Source organism: Channa argus, chromosome 22 (assembly GCF_033026475.1).
Source record: "Channa argus isolate prfri chromosome 22, Channa argus male v1.0, whole genome shotgun sequence".
In the NCBI taxonomy this organism is placed as follows: Eukaryota; Metazoa; Chordata; class Actinopteri; order Anabantiformes; family Channidae; genus Channa; species Channa argus.
Window position 1 is genome coordinate 7,820,643 of NC_090218.1, and position 14,610 is coordinate 7,835,252.

Consider the following 14,610-nt stretch of genomic DNA (forward strand, 5'->3'; position numbering starts at 1 on the left):
CAGAAAAACAACAAGCTGATGTGACTTGAAAGACCGTAACTTAGCACTGTGATAACATGATATTGAGGAATGGCGTACCAGGCTAAGAGCGAGTGTACAGCCTACACATGGCATAGAAGTGCTGCAAAGATGTTTATGAATAAAACATAGTATCATGACAAGTAAAGGTAAAACTTTGCTCCTTGAAATACAAGCTTTCAGAGAGAGCAGGCTTCCCTCTGTCCTCAGTTTAGCAGAACATCTGCCTCTGTTCTTGTCATTCAAGTGCGCTTGATGTCATGTTTACTCTCCATGTTGTGATGATTGTGATCTTAGCAGGCCTTCAGCCATCTTCTGAGCTTGTCCAAACTACCCAATGTGCCCCAGTCTAGGGTTAGTCTCGGATGTACAAGACAACCTTTCACCATTGAGTGCAACCAAATGACATGAACAGGCTTGTAATTTGTAAGACCGTGTGTCTGTTTCTGTTAACTTTTTTATCTCAAGAAATATGTCAATCCACCGCTTTGAGAGAGGAGAGCAAAGGAGGACAGAAGGATAAAGAGCATGGGAAAGGAAGTCAAGGGAATGTTTGAAACGCGGCTGGGGATGGCGATGGGCTGTTGGGGGTTTAGTGTCTTGCCCAGGGACACTCCGACATGTGGTTGGGAAGACCCTATGGTCAGTAGGGGGCCCTCTCACCTTTAAAGGATACTTTTCTAAATTAATCGTACTGTCCACAATCAGCATACAGATGCTAAAGCCAACATCGGATGCTCTTAGTTATGCTCCTGCAGCCTGGATTTGCATGTTTGGTGATGCTATAGACCTCCACTGATGTCAAAAACTATTAAAAACACATCAGTCAGACCCATTCGGAAAGCCAAGACTCTGGCCACAATACAAGGAAGTGCTGATTTGGAGCATGTGGTGTGAGGTTTGCTACAAATTGAAAGGTCACAGGTTATTGAATGACGAAATATGTCACCCAGGAAGCGGTGTGTCTAGCTGATGTGTTTTTTAATAGTTTTTGGTCAACAACAGACGTTAGCATGTGCATGAAGCTATCAATCTTCACTTATGCTGATGGCAGAGACACATTTAAAAGTTCCTTTCAGAAAAACTTAGACGAAGAATAAAATCAAATCCTTCACCTTCATAGGAGGTGTATAATAAGAGTTAGGGAGTTCTTCTTTACAGACAGACCTGTGGACTTGGATTTCTTACCATGACAAGTTGGGCAGTATTTAATTATTTCATTTTTTTAGACTAATAGTGTATCAGCGAAACAAAAAGATAAAGGAATTTTCCCAAGCTGCTCACACCTTATCAATCCTTACTATTTAACAACAATAATCATCTTAAAACTTCAAACAAACAGAAAAAAAACCCAAAAACAGCCATATGAAAATTACCTCGGAACAAAAACTGTTTGAACATCTGCGTTTTCCCAAGAAGAAACAAACGGTGATGAGACAGGTGTTTGTAGGGAACATGTTTGCAGCATAAGATTTCCACAGTTTTTACGCTATGCCGAAACAATATGCAAGGTAAAGCTGTCAGAACTAATGCCTTAAAAAGTTCATGGCTTCACCGCAATTTCCTAAATCTATATATTAAATATTAAAAACTAGGATTACAATGGTTCCTTAAAAGAAGGTCAGAGCTACTCTCTGTATTTTATTTCTTACATACACACTTCATAGCATTCTAATGTCTTCTAACCACAGCTATATTTATTTTATGCTATTTTATCTTCAAAGGAAGAGAAGAGTCATGTAGATTCTGTAAAAGTAATCAAAGAGCCGGCTGCTACATGGACGAGTTAAAAAAAAGAGAGTTCAAAACCATGTTCCTTTAAATTGGTGCTCCCCTACATTGAATTCCCATGCCACGGGGACTAGGTGGTACACAGGGCACTTACAAATATTGTGAATTATTAGCATAATCAAGAGCAGGAGGGACAAAGAAGATTACTTGAGATCGGTTATGTGTATTACCAATACATAGTCTTATTTAGTCACGTACAATGTTCGAGCCAAACAGCAAATAAGTAAAAAGCCGGTGGAACCAGTGGTGCCCAGCGGGTTTCAGGCATGAAATATCATATAAAAGTATATCCATAAATCTACGCTCCCAATGCCAAATGGATTAAGACCAATTCGCCATGCATCATGTATGACAGACAATCTTTACTGTTGAAAGTAGCTGAAATGAAAGAACGTCCAGAGGAGCAGAGAGAAAGGATGCTGCCTGGTGCTTCTGTTACGTTGGGACTGAGCAAAGGAGCCAAATGACTGTTGGTGTAGTTACATAAGCACATTACAGTGGTGTGCTTGCATGCATGCATGCACAAATACATTCTATCACAAACACACACACGCACACACACAAGCACGCACACGCACAAACACACACAGAGAAAAAAAATACACTACGTTGCATTTTGCGGCCTGTAGTCTATCATTAACCTTGACTGTATGTCCACTGTCACCCCACGCCCCCACAAGCAGGGAATAAAACTGACTGCTGGGGCTCAGTGACTAACTGAACTGAGTATTTAGGGTTAAGCATTGACAGTTAGCTCAAAATATACACAACAACTGGTACGTTTCCAGAATTCACACTTTTCGTTTTTTTTTTTTTTTTTTAGGCAAGAAATGAGCAGGGAACAAGCAAGAGGCAGAACTCTGAAAATGAAACTTGGAAATCTGTAATTTCATGGAATTATCTGGAGAATTATGATACTTCTAAATAAAGGGCCCGTGTCAATCACTTTCTGGCTCTTCTTCTTGGATTCTGCAAATGTACCGAAGATCATTATTGTTGGCTTTCTGCCATTGATCCTTCAATTACTGTGCATTGCTGTGACTGAGAAAATATTTGAATTTAAAAGCACTGGATGACTTTGTGTAGGGAGTATAATTCATACATCATGCATACGCGAAAACTCTGCATTACACATGTCATAATAGTCAGAGTAGAAGAATAAATCATTTAAAATGATCCCTAAGAGTTTGTGTATGAGTTCACTTGAGACAAAGTGAATCTGATGTGTGTTAAAGCAGCAATGGCAGGTATAGAGCAAAGCCAAGCGGCTGTTGCAGTTGCTTTGTGCCTTTTTTTTTTTTTCTCACATGGCTTTATCAACTACAAAATAGACTAACAATGTTTTTTGGTTTTCCATACTGTAGGTCAGATTACTATTGAAGGCCAGATGCAAAAAGCAAATGCACGGACGAGATTAGGCAGCAAACTAATCTGCTCACCATTGATGTTTGCCTTCTTAGCGCAAAGCATTGCTTTGAAGCATAACTTTGACTCTCAGGTCACTTGTCAAGTTATATTTTGTAATTTTTAGTCGTTCTGATTTAGATTTATGTCTTACCTCCCGGTTAAAAGCTGATGAAACAAGCTGCCAAGTGAGACCAAAATAGATTATTGATCATCTTTCCATTTTATAGAACAAAGAAAAATGGCAGGGACCTCTTGGCTCTGGGCTAAAATAGGCCTATATTGCACAATTTCATGTCCAAAGGTATTTCGGCTGATCAATAAGGTAAAATGAAGAAAGTGCCTTAAGGCGCTATAAAGCCAAGAGGGTGCAAAGGTTTTGTTTTTGGATCACTAAAGATGTGCTTTATGATGATGATCTCACTTCATGGCAGTGTGTTTTTACTGTGTGTGTTATGTTTGTCTCCATATTTTCAGTTAACAAACGAAGCAGGGGAGACGGCAGAGGAAGAGGACATGTCAACTATCAGGCTTCTCTCCGCTTATGTAAATGCGAGACTAAAGGCAGGAGCACAGTGAGGGCTCAGGGAGCTGGAAAAAAAATTGCGTCACTATTCAAAATCATTCTCCATCGATCGTCAACAGCAACGCGATCTTCCAATAACCACTCAGTGTTAGCACCACGGCACCACTCACATCCAGATACCACTCTTTAAAAAAACACAGCACGTAGAGCACGGATGAAAAAGAAAAATGACATACATTTATTTTACAAGAAGGGCACATGTTTTTATACAAACTGTAAACTAAATGCTGTCATAATTATGAGGGTTATAACCTTTGACATCGCTTTCATAAATGAACACCAGCAATGTGTAAATAAATAGACACATAAATCTCACTGCAAATAATAATCCCACACTGGAGAAAACATACAGCATGTAAGTTTGCTACACACATTAAGGATTTTTGAAGATAAAAAGCACTTGTGTTCATCACAACTACATTTTTGAACATCATTGTACAATACTATACCCGTGCATTCCCATGCCAAAATACTGCCATGTGTTGTTTTGTTGAAACCTCATCCTTAAAACGTCTCCACATTCCCAGGGCCTGGGAGTATTGTTTGGTCCCACGCCTGCTATGTCCTTTGGCCAGAGGAGGAAGAGGAGGAGGAGGGATTCAGTGCTGTCAGATTAGCTTAAGCTGTCATACGTCATGTAACTACATTGACTGTGAGACCGGGCGCTGTCACTACAGCTTTCCAAAGCAACTTTTAGGGCAACCAACAGGAAACGCTCTGCATCAAACAGAACATTTTGCTTGTGGGACTGTTGTCTGACATCGTCCTTCTCTAAAAATCAAAGCAGTGGCAGCTCACCCAGTTGACAAAGTGAAGACTCAGGGCTGGGGAGGTATCGTGGGGCCAAAATACAGCAGAGATCATTTCAACTCTCAGCTGGAGGTATGATCTATAAACGAATACATACAGCATTTACAAAAAGCATCTGCTAAACCTGAAAATGCCAATGTTGTCACGTCAAATGGCGGAATAATCTCTATATCATTAAGAGGACTAGTAGCTTATAAAATCGTAGCATAAGCTACAGTACAGCGACATTCAGCCAAACATCTGAAATTTGGCAACACCAATAATAGAAATTATCGCACACAGACAGGTGGGCCTTTGATTCAGAGCCTCACAGAAGGGAAACGGTAAGGGGGGGGAAACAGTAAACCCTGTCTATTTAATAATAAATTCAATCTGTGTTAACGTTGGGAACACGCATCAAGCCGACAGAAGCAGCCAAGAGAAAAGAGAAAGTGATAGAAAAAAAAAGAAGGGTAGAGGCTGGATGGAGGGAGGAGGACCGAATCTTCCCTTAGGCAGATCCCTTCCATGTCCAGTCATGACAGATTATGTGGAGTTCACATTTTTATTGCATGTTCAAGCTGGTCGTGTTTGGGAACACGGACTAAATTAACAGAGACTGAAGAAGAGTGAAAATTGAGGTTTCTCAGCTGATATGGTTGACAATTTCTAAGGGCAATAGGACAGAGGGTGAAAGGAGTCGGAAGTTAAATTAGACGGTGGCCGTTACAATGCAATTTGATCTCTTGGAAACGTAATTCTTATTATAACACAGCTAATCCAATTTCCACTTCATAAACATCCGCTTTTAAACTGATGGAGCAGCAAATGGCAGGGGCTGAGGACAGGGAGGCAAAGAGGACAATGAGTTGCTTTTGTGTCACAAGCCAAGCCACATATTGAGCTAAAAGCCCCCCCCCCCCCCCCACCCCCCACCCTTCCCCTTTGCTGCCATCTAGACAGCATTGGATTTTCCAGTGCAGGAAAATCAAATGCTTCATTCAAGACCAATTGCTTTCTATTGGATCAGCTTTTCCTTTCTCTGATGTGCAACAGTTTCACGCCTTCGTGGACACACACAGCCCACAGTGGATGCTCAGCATACAATGTCAGAGAGCATGCTACCGAGCGTTCTTACCCCAGCAACACCGAGCACAACAGAGAGACTCTGTGTATAGACTTCAAGTAGAGAACTAATTATGTTTGATCATTATATTTGCCATGCACAGCCTTTGCAATTAATTCAACTCGGTGATCTACACAATGTACATTTGAATTATGTTTTTCATAATTCACGAGTTGACCAATGAGGTTCTTTCTTCCCTATTCCACGCATTTATCTTCATTTGTTCTCTGCCCTTGTGTAGACTGTGTAGCTTTAAAAAGAGGAAATTATAGTTCTTGTCGCACAAATGAAAAGTTGAACCCATAAGCAATTAAAGACCATTTGTTCCCTTCAGTACACGGCTGATGCTGCCTCTCATCCTCTGCAATGTTTCGTAGAGTTGTGTAATGGAATGCTATGCTATGTGCTATGTAATGTAACTATAATGGCTATTGATTCTTTATGCTTTAGTATTTATCATTTTTGACATAATTGTCATTAATGTCAACAGAGTGGTAGTATTCTCAGTTTCAACTCAAACTTATCGTAGAATGTAAAACTATTCATTTTACACCATTTAATTAATCTGCAAACTAGCTGCAAAATATCTATTTGATAGCAATACATCATGAGGATTAAGTTACTGAAAAAATGCCTTTTTGCAAAAGAATTACTTTGGCTGAGCTCAACACTTATCGTAAATTGTTATTGTGTATGTCTTTCAAAGCTTTGTCCACCCCTGCACACAGCCACTGTCACACTGAGTGCTTCACATTTCCAGTACAGCACAGTGTGGCTCCCAGCATGAGCAATTTACCAGATCTCATATCTGCAAGTTTGCAAAAGGACATTAAGTGCCACTTAATGTCCTAAACTCTACAGCTGCTGCTGCTGCTCCTGCTCTGCTTCCTCTGAGTACAGAGGCTTTAGTTTACACACTGATATTCTTTTTTTAATTAAGGACTGACGGAATTCTCCTAAAAATAGAATCATTAGTGCCACTCTCCGTGGGCCGAGTGAGGACTTGACATGGAGGCCTGCCAAAGGAGATGGTGAGGAGGAAGCAGGGGACGCTGTGGTGCAGGTGTAAAGGAGCGTGCTGACTGAGGCAACGGTAGGAAGGAGAGAAAAGAGGCTGACGACACTCAAGAAACAAGGGCAGCACACAGGAGGATGGGACATTGACTGAGGAAAGGAGAGCAGGAAGATGGGACAGGAGAGGAGACCACAAGGCCCCCAGAGAGGGTTTGATGGAGAGAACAGAGTGAGTAGAAAAATGGCGAAAACATCCGGCGAGCCAGTCTGATCAGTCCCAGGTGGATATGACTGTAAATGAAAATCGACCACAGAAGCAACTTTTTCTTTCTTTCCTTTCTCCTCTCTCTAACACAAATACACCAGTTGAACATATAAAGTTTTATACAGTATGTATCTGCTAAATAATACAGGTGGGGCGGTTGTAAGGTTGAATACTATTATATGAATAAATATGCTGTTAATATGCTGTTAAACTCCCCCCCCCGCCTCCCCGCCTGTCTGAGTTTGGCTCATAACATAGTTACTTTGGTGTCTGAGATCTTTGTAATTAAAATAAATTACCACTGCAACACTGGTATGTCAGTCTTTCCGGAGACAAGTTATCATTCAGAAATGATCTGAAGAGAAATAGCTGCAAATGAGTAAATTCTACTATAACAAGACCAAGTCACCCAAGCAGTTCCATGAAACACATACTAAGCGCCTGGCTACAAGATGTTTTGCTAACAGTTACCACATCCTGCTCCACTGTATGTACTGTGTTTAAGTCCTCCCAGGATTGTGTCAGTACTGTACAGTACACGTATGCAGATGTATACATCTTTGTAACTATTTATGCTGTATACATGTGCACGTAGCTAGTGTTCTGCTTTAATATTCACGTCATCAACATTTATCATCAAATGTGTCAATTTCATCAATAAATGCTGAAAGTATTTTGCAGATAGTTATAGCCGGGTTAAAGTGCCTTTACTTTGAAACATTCTGTAGGATTTTTTTTCCATGTAAATAGCTGTCGACAGTCTAAAGTCCTGTATTTCCCACTCACTGCTTTGCTGTCAGGCATGTCCTTAAAGGAAGCCTCTGTTTTTCCTGTCCTCTTGTATAAGCTCCTCTTCCCTTTGTGCACACGTTCATGCCTTAGTGTGCTGTCGTCTATACAGTTTTTGCCATTTCTTAATACGACACAGCCTTATGCTGTCCGTTCTGTGTTAAGGGATTGATCTTTTCCAGTGCGACTTCGTTATCGCTGTCTAAATTCCCAGAGATGGCCGGGGAGAGTATCTCCAGGCTACTGTTTACCATCCCCGCTTCGATCTCCCCTATGCATCCATCCTTCTTCTGTGACTCCTCCTCCTGACACAGGATGCTGTGTGGAATTACGTAGCTGGCTGAGTGGTTGCCCTCCTTTGGAATGTGACCCTTGGGTTGATACTGACTGTGGGGGTTCGAGGTCGGGGCACCCATGTTGTTGTTAATGCTGACGATCTCGATGGCATTGCTCCCCGGGCAGAGCCGGTGGCATCCCAGGAGGATGGAGAAGGCTTTGCGGAAGTCGGCGTTGAAGGCATAGATGATTGGGTTGAGTGAGGAGTTTGCCCAGCCAAACCACACAAACACATCGAATGTGGTGGAGCTGATGCAGGGGAAGTCCGTGGCACCATCTGGGAAGGTCGGTTCACAGAATGGAACCATGCAGTTGAGGATGAAGAAGGGCAGCCAGCAGCACACAAACACTCCCATGATGACTGAGAGCGTCTTTAGGACTTTGGTTTCTCGTTTGAATGACATTTTGAATGAACTCTCACAGTCCATGTTTGAACTATTCCCCATGCTGCTGTGACGGTTTTTGGCACTCTCCGCTGCCCGTTCCAGGGCAGATATTCTCCGTATCTGTTTTTGGGCAATGCGGTAGATCCGGGTGTAGGTAACGATCATAATAGCCACAGGAATGTAGAAGCTGATCAGAGAGGAAGAGATGGCATAGGTCCTGTTGAGGCTGGAGTCACAGTTGTCAGGGGGAAGATCGCTGGGGTATGTTCCATTCAGCTCTGCGTAGCTGGTGGTCTGAGCTTTGTGCCAATTAAGCTGAACAGGAATGAAGGAGATGAGGACGGAGAGGGTCCACGCCACACTGATCATCAGACATGCCACTTTAGGGGTCATCTTGCGTTCGTACCGGAAGGGGCTCGAGATGGCCCAGTAACGGTCTACACTGATCACACACAGGTTCAATATGGAGGCAGTGGAGCACATGATGTCAAACGCCACCCAGACATTGCAGAACTCACCGAATGGCCAAAATCCCACGATCTCTGTCGCCGCCTTCCACGGCATAACCAAGATAGCCACCAGGAGGTCAGAGATGGCCAGTGAGATGACGAAGAAGTTGGTGACCTTCGACCTCAGGTGTCGAAACTTGGTGACAGCAGCACACACGAGTGTGTTGCCTAGCAGCGTGGTGAAGATGAGGAGAAAGAGGAAGCATCCTGTCAGCACACGTTTGGATGAGTCTCTCTCTGGCAGCAGCTGCTTGCCGTCTCGAACTGTTGAGAAATTCTGATCCATTGTTTATATCACACTACTAATACAGTGAGAGAGGGGGTGGGTGAGGGGGATGTCAACAGTCACCCCATCACATCCCCAGCCTGCAGCAGCTGTGCCTCTCTGGGGAAGAGTTTTAGACGGGCAGCATAGCTGGTGGAGGGGTCAGTTGTCTCGGCACCAGCTCTCCCACAGACTGGGTCATCCATAGGCTCCTCGTGGCAACCACCATTCTCGCTGCTATAAATATTTCACAAAGATGTCTTCAGTAGTTTGCCCCCCGGAAATGCCTGCTTCATAAACCCCTGGAGCAGCATTACAGGCAGCAGACATTCTAGTTGCAAAAGGATGAAGAAAACTCCAGCTGCTGTTTGAAATGATTGTTCCAGTCAGCACTGTGGTCAGAAATGGCATAAAGCAGCAGTAACAATGTCCCTTTCTCCTCTCCGTGTGCGCCTCAGCTGTCAAGCTCCCAAGCAAAGTTTCACACCATATCCTTAGCGAGCTGTTAAATAAACTGCAGCTTGGCCAGTCCGTGTCCTTATATACCACCTCATCAATCACTTGTATTGATGATTTCTGCGCTGCATTTATCCGATTTGTTCAATGATCCTCGAGGCGTGTCTGTGTGATTATATTGGTGCCTGTATTGACGCAGATCCACCCCGGCTGGATGGCTTTTATTTATTTATTTCTTTTATTCTTTGAATGCAGCTGTGTTTTAGTAAATGGCACAATGTTTCCACCTGAACGGTGAGCAGAGAAACTTAGGCTCACAACAGCATTTAAAAGTAAAAACTGTCCATTTCGAAAGCAGAGACATACACTTGAATGTCTAATTTCGTAGGAATTGTAGCACATCGATATTACTGCTCTTTTTATTCTGTCATTGAGCTATAATCCACATGCAAAGTCTTTTTTTTTTCTTTTGGTTTCAAAAAAACATTCAAGAATTATTCCGGACACCCACCTAAATTATCTCTGGCAGTGTAATCCCTGGCTTGGTGTCTTTTGAAGCAGAGGCGCTGTTTGTTTTATGTTTTTTTTTTTTTTTATTGTTATAATTTTTTTAGGCACCGTGCGCTCTGCCCTGTGGATGCGAGCAGCCTGGGACCCGTGGCAAACCCCTGTGGTTGGCTTAAAAATAATGAACTCCGCTAATCAAACGCATTAATAAAGAAAGTCCCCTAAAATCCTCATCTCCTCGGCAAACATCCAACTTGTGTCTTGGTACCTAATGACAGAGCTCAGCCCGTCTGCGCGCTCCTCCATGGAAGGTCAGTCACGAATCCCCTTTTTAAGACGGTCCCCGGACTTGTTTATCCGTCCTTACGCTTTTCCTTTTCCTTTTGGGGGGGTTTATCCTTTGTTGTGCAATATTCAGTTGCCCTGTGATGCGTCTGCGGTCGGACTGACCGGCGGAGAGTGATGGGAATGACTCTGGTCTGCCCAAGACCGCTTTCGTGCGCGCTCCTCTCTCTCCATTCAGCTATTGCTGCCTGCTGCTGTGCGCCACGGTCTCTGCCACAACTGCTCCATCTATCCAGGCAGGCAGAGAGGGGGTAAAGCCAGGGAGGAAATTATAGGAATTTAGCTGATCTTCTTTTTTTTTCTTTGCGCCTTATTATTATGACATATAGCAAATATATTTATAACTGAAATGCAACATGGTGAAGCTGGGGCGATGAATCTGTCAGCAAAACCTGTCCTCAGCATGGACCGCTTCAGGCGGAGAGAGAGAGACTTTATTAAACTACTATCGCATCTAACTACTTGAAGAGCTTATATTGTTTTCCAGTATTCATTTAAAACTCCCCACAGTGGAGATGAGACAAAGCCTGGTCAACTTAGTGCTGTCAAGGTGCGTTCCAGCAGCTGTTGAATCCACGCACGAGAGTTACGCACAGTAACCAATAAAAGCCAAACGCAGCCTATTGGCCTATAGACTAAATAAAAAGCAGCCTGCACTTGTTACAGACATAATAAACTGCTGTGCACACTACCTACAGATGACAAGATAATGGAGTTTTAGTTTTAGTTTATATTATTTATTGAATATGATTATGTACATGGCAGCATTTCCCATGTTTGATCTTTTCCAATCATTATTTTTTGATGGCTTTGGTGGAGAGCTAAGACCCTGGCTTTGGAAAATTGGTTAAGCACATAGGTCTTTCTACTTAAGAGCCAAAGTGAGGAACTGGCTGGAGTTGTATTGTGAATTATTCTGTACAAAAGGGGGAACTACGGTGGCCCTGAGAGCTCAAAGCACTGCAATATGACAATACACATGCAATTAGACAAAACTCAAGCAAACAAACAAAAGACAACTTGACCAATCTGACAACACAGGCGAAGCATTAAGAAACGCGCTGCAAAAAGCCCCAACACAACCAAATTGAGAAAAGTGCTGCGAAAGCCCCAACACAATGGAAATGCCTCCAGGAGCAACGAAAAATACAGTTACAAATCTAAAACTTTTTATTGCAATAGCATTGTTTCCAGGGGACACTAAAAAGTGCCGGACATTTAGATTCGAATGTTTTTCTAGTTGCTCCTGGAATTTGCTCCCGGAATCGAATTTTCTCAATTCGTTTGCATTGGGGCTGTGCTTTCTCCAATTGCAGTGCTTTGAGCTTTCAGGGCCTATGTAGAAAACATAAGTTTTTTATTTTGTCCAAAAACATGGAATTACTGTCATTTTTTACAGTGACAATAATAATATCCCCTACATAAAGTTCTTGCATGTTATTTTAGATTTGACTTACACTGACAAAAACAAGAATATCATTGTTGCTAAAGTCACCAAAATTAGAGGTGGGGCTGAAAAAGAAGGTGCCGTGATGTCCTGACATGAACCTGTGCCCAGCAGGCACGCACACCGAGGCACAATGAGGCCATCTACTGGATGCAACATTGTAGGGGATCATGTGAGCGTGGGAGCTGAGAGAGCAAGCTGCAGTGCTTTTTTGCATTAATGTCACCTCAATAAACATGACTGAACAACTCTGAATAAAAGTCTCTGAGCTGGATGAGCCATGAATCAGGAGAGACACATGGTTGTGTGGATGTTTTGATCAGTCCTCTCGACCTGTTGAGGTTAAGGTTAGAATCAAGGTTAAGGTACAATTGGCTTTAGACAATTGGGATAATGAAGGCTGGATAATGGGTTGGGAATGTACTATGTCAATGGCGTCCTGACAAAGATAGTTTTGTGTTTGTGTGTCTGTAAGTGAGAGAGGGAAGGAGGGGGTCAGATGTGAATTTCAGAAGCTAATGCTATCATGCTACTGGCTGCCCGGCAGGCCCTGGCCAGTTGGAATATTAACAGTGTGAGCTAAAATCCTCAATGGACCTGGTCCCTCCTCTTCTGTGTGTGTGTGTGTGTGTGTGCGTGTGTGTTTGTGTGTGTGAGAGAGAGAGAGAGTGAGGGAGAGAGAGACAGCGTGAGAGAGGCATGTGTGTTTTTCTTGCAGGCTATGTGTGCATCCATGACTCTGCATGTCTTTGTGTGTGTGTGTGTGTGTGTGTGTGTCTTTGTGAGTAATGCATGTAGACAAGCCAAGTGTAAGAGGCCTGGCAGACACAACGCCCACATTTCCCTGTAGCACAGAGCCAGGGTGTGCGTGCAGTCGACAAAGTTCAAACCAAGACCACGTCACACACAAACACACATACACGGAGACTCGCTCCCTCACGCACACACAACCAGCCATGCAGGGTAATTTATGTCTGCTCCAAAAAGCAAACAAAACAGAATAGAAGAGAGGACGCTCCAGAAATGTCTTTTTATGACGTTTAGATTTTTTTAAGCCACATACAGATGAGTCATATGTTTCACTTTAGTTGAAATTCTAAACATAGCTTTGCAGTTACTTCCTCTGTAATTTCCCAAGTGAAAGCCTAATCCTTTATCGCATCCCGGGCTTTCACGAAAAGTAATATCAGCGTATGTGTCTACGATGGATTGAAAGATGTTTTCAGATGCATTCGGAGTAAAAAAGAAATCCTTCTCTGAAACGAACGTAAAAAGTTAGCTAATTGAGCAGTGTCACAAAACTTTCAGTAACTTTTCACGATGCCCAGAAAGTGTGGCAGCTTGTCTCCTGACAAGACCTTAATCAGCTGACTCTGTTTGTCATTCTGCTCAGTTATTCAGTTACTCTCACAGGCACTTAATTGAAGGAGACAACTTGGAAACTCTCCGGAAAGGTTCCACACTGTGCCTGTATGGTACTGATCTCTGTGGGGGGGAAATGTGCTATGCTTTCATATTAAAAGGATTTGTCCTGAATCCAGTTCAATTTTGAAATATTAACCACAAGCAGAAATTCAGATGTTCAGGCTGATATGGAAATTTTAGCTTTAAGGCTGTCGGTGGGCCAAAATCTGGAAGGATGCAGCTTACAGATTAACTGTTGGCACTCGAAGCGCATTTTATAATAAAGCAGAATAGGAAATAATGTTGAGAAAGCACTCATATACATTTTTATTGATGTTACTGCATAATAATGAACTTTTGCCTCAGGGGATGAATGTAGCCAAGCTGCATCATTCAGCCCTGCTGAAACGAATGTATGCGAAAATTCATCCAAAACAAAGCTGATTATGCAAAACAAGATACTGAAAGACATTTTCCAAGTGAATCTACCTGTTTGTTTGAACTTCATAGTGTCATAAACATTCATGTAGAATCCAATTACAATGAAAGCCTTTTAAAACAGTTATCAGAGGCAGCATGGATTTCTTCTTGGCTGGAGCCTTGTTAGTACCACATCCAGTGATACAGGTCTTTCTTGGCATCCTCTGTCAATAACGCAGCTCAAACGCTGCAGCAATGTTAGCTCATCTTCTTAGATAGCAACACGAGGTGAAATTGCTTTCGGTGTTTTTCTCAGCGATGATAAAACATCGCTGGTAATTGAAGAGACTCCTATCAGCGTGATTTCTTTTTTTAAGGATGTCAACAGTTTCAGCTTACTCTCTGCGAAATGACAGACCGCAAATAGCATTAAAAGACAACACCTGCCAAACATTTTACTGACGTGACGGCATAGGGCCCTTTTGTTAGAGTTTAGAGCAGAGAATCAGCCCCGCCGACTGACTCTCTCACACAGAGGCAGACACACTCCCCTCCTCTTTTTCTCTGTCTGTCTCTCTGCCCTCTTCCTAATCTTCTTTGTCAGTGTGACATCCATCAGGTCCCAGGTTGTTACTGTGCAGCTTCTAACCGATAGACGCCCAACATGAAGGAATTGCTGCGAGTTAATCCCACTGCTGTAAAACACCGGCTGACACACACACACGCACACACAGCTTTCATGACATTAACAAC

At 42.7% G+C, this 14,610-nt stretch overlaps 1 protein-coding gene across 1 annotated transcript; it reads right to left on the minus strand.

Moving 5' to 3' along the window:
* Nucleotides 1–3,954: 3,954 nt before the first annotated feature.
* drd1b (dopamine receptor D1b) lies at nt 3,955–10,964 on the minus strand. The gene has a single exon (XM_067492419.1). It carries the CDS (start codon nt 9,297–9,299, stop codon nt 7,908–7,910), a length of 1,392 nt encoding a protein of 463 aa, XP_067348520.1. The 5' UTR covers nt 9,300–10,964; the 3' UTR covers nt 3,955–7,907.
* Nucleotides 10,965–14,610: the final 3,646 nt, after the last annotated feature.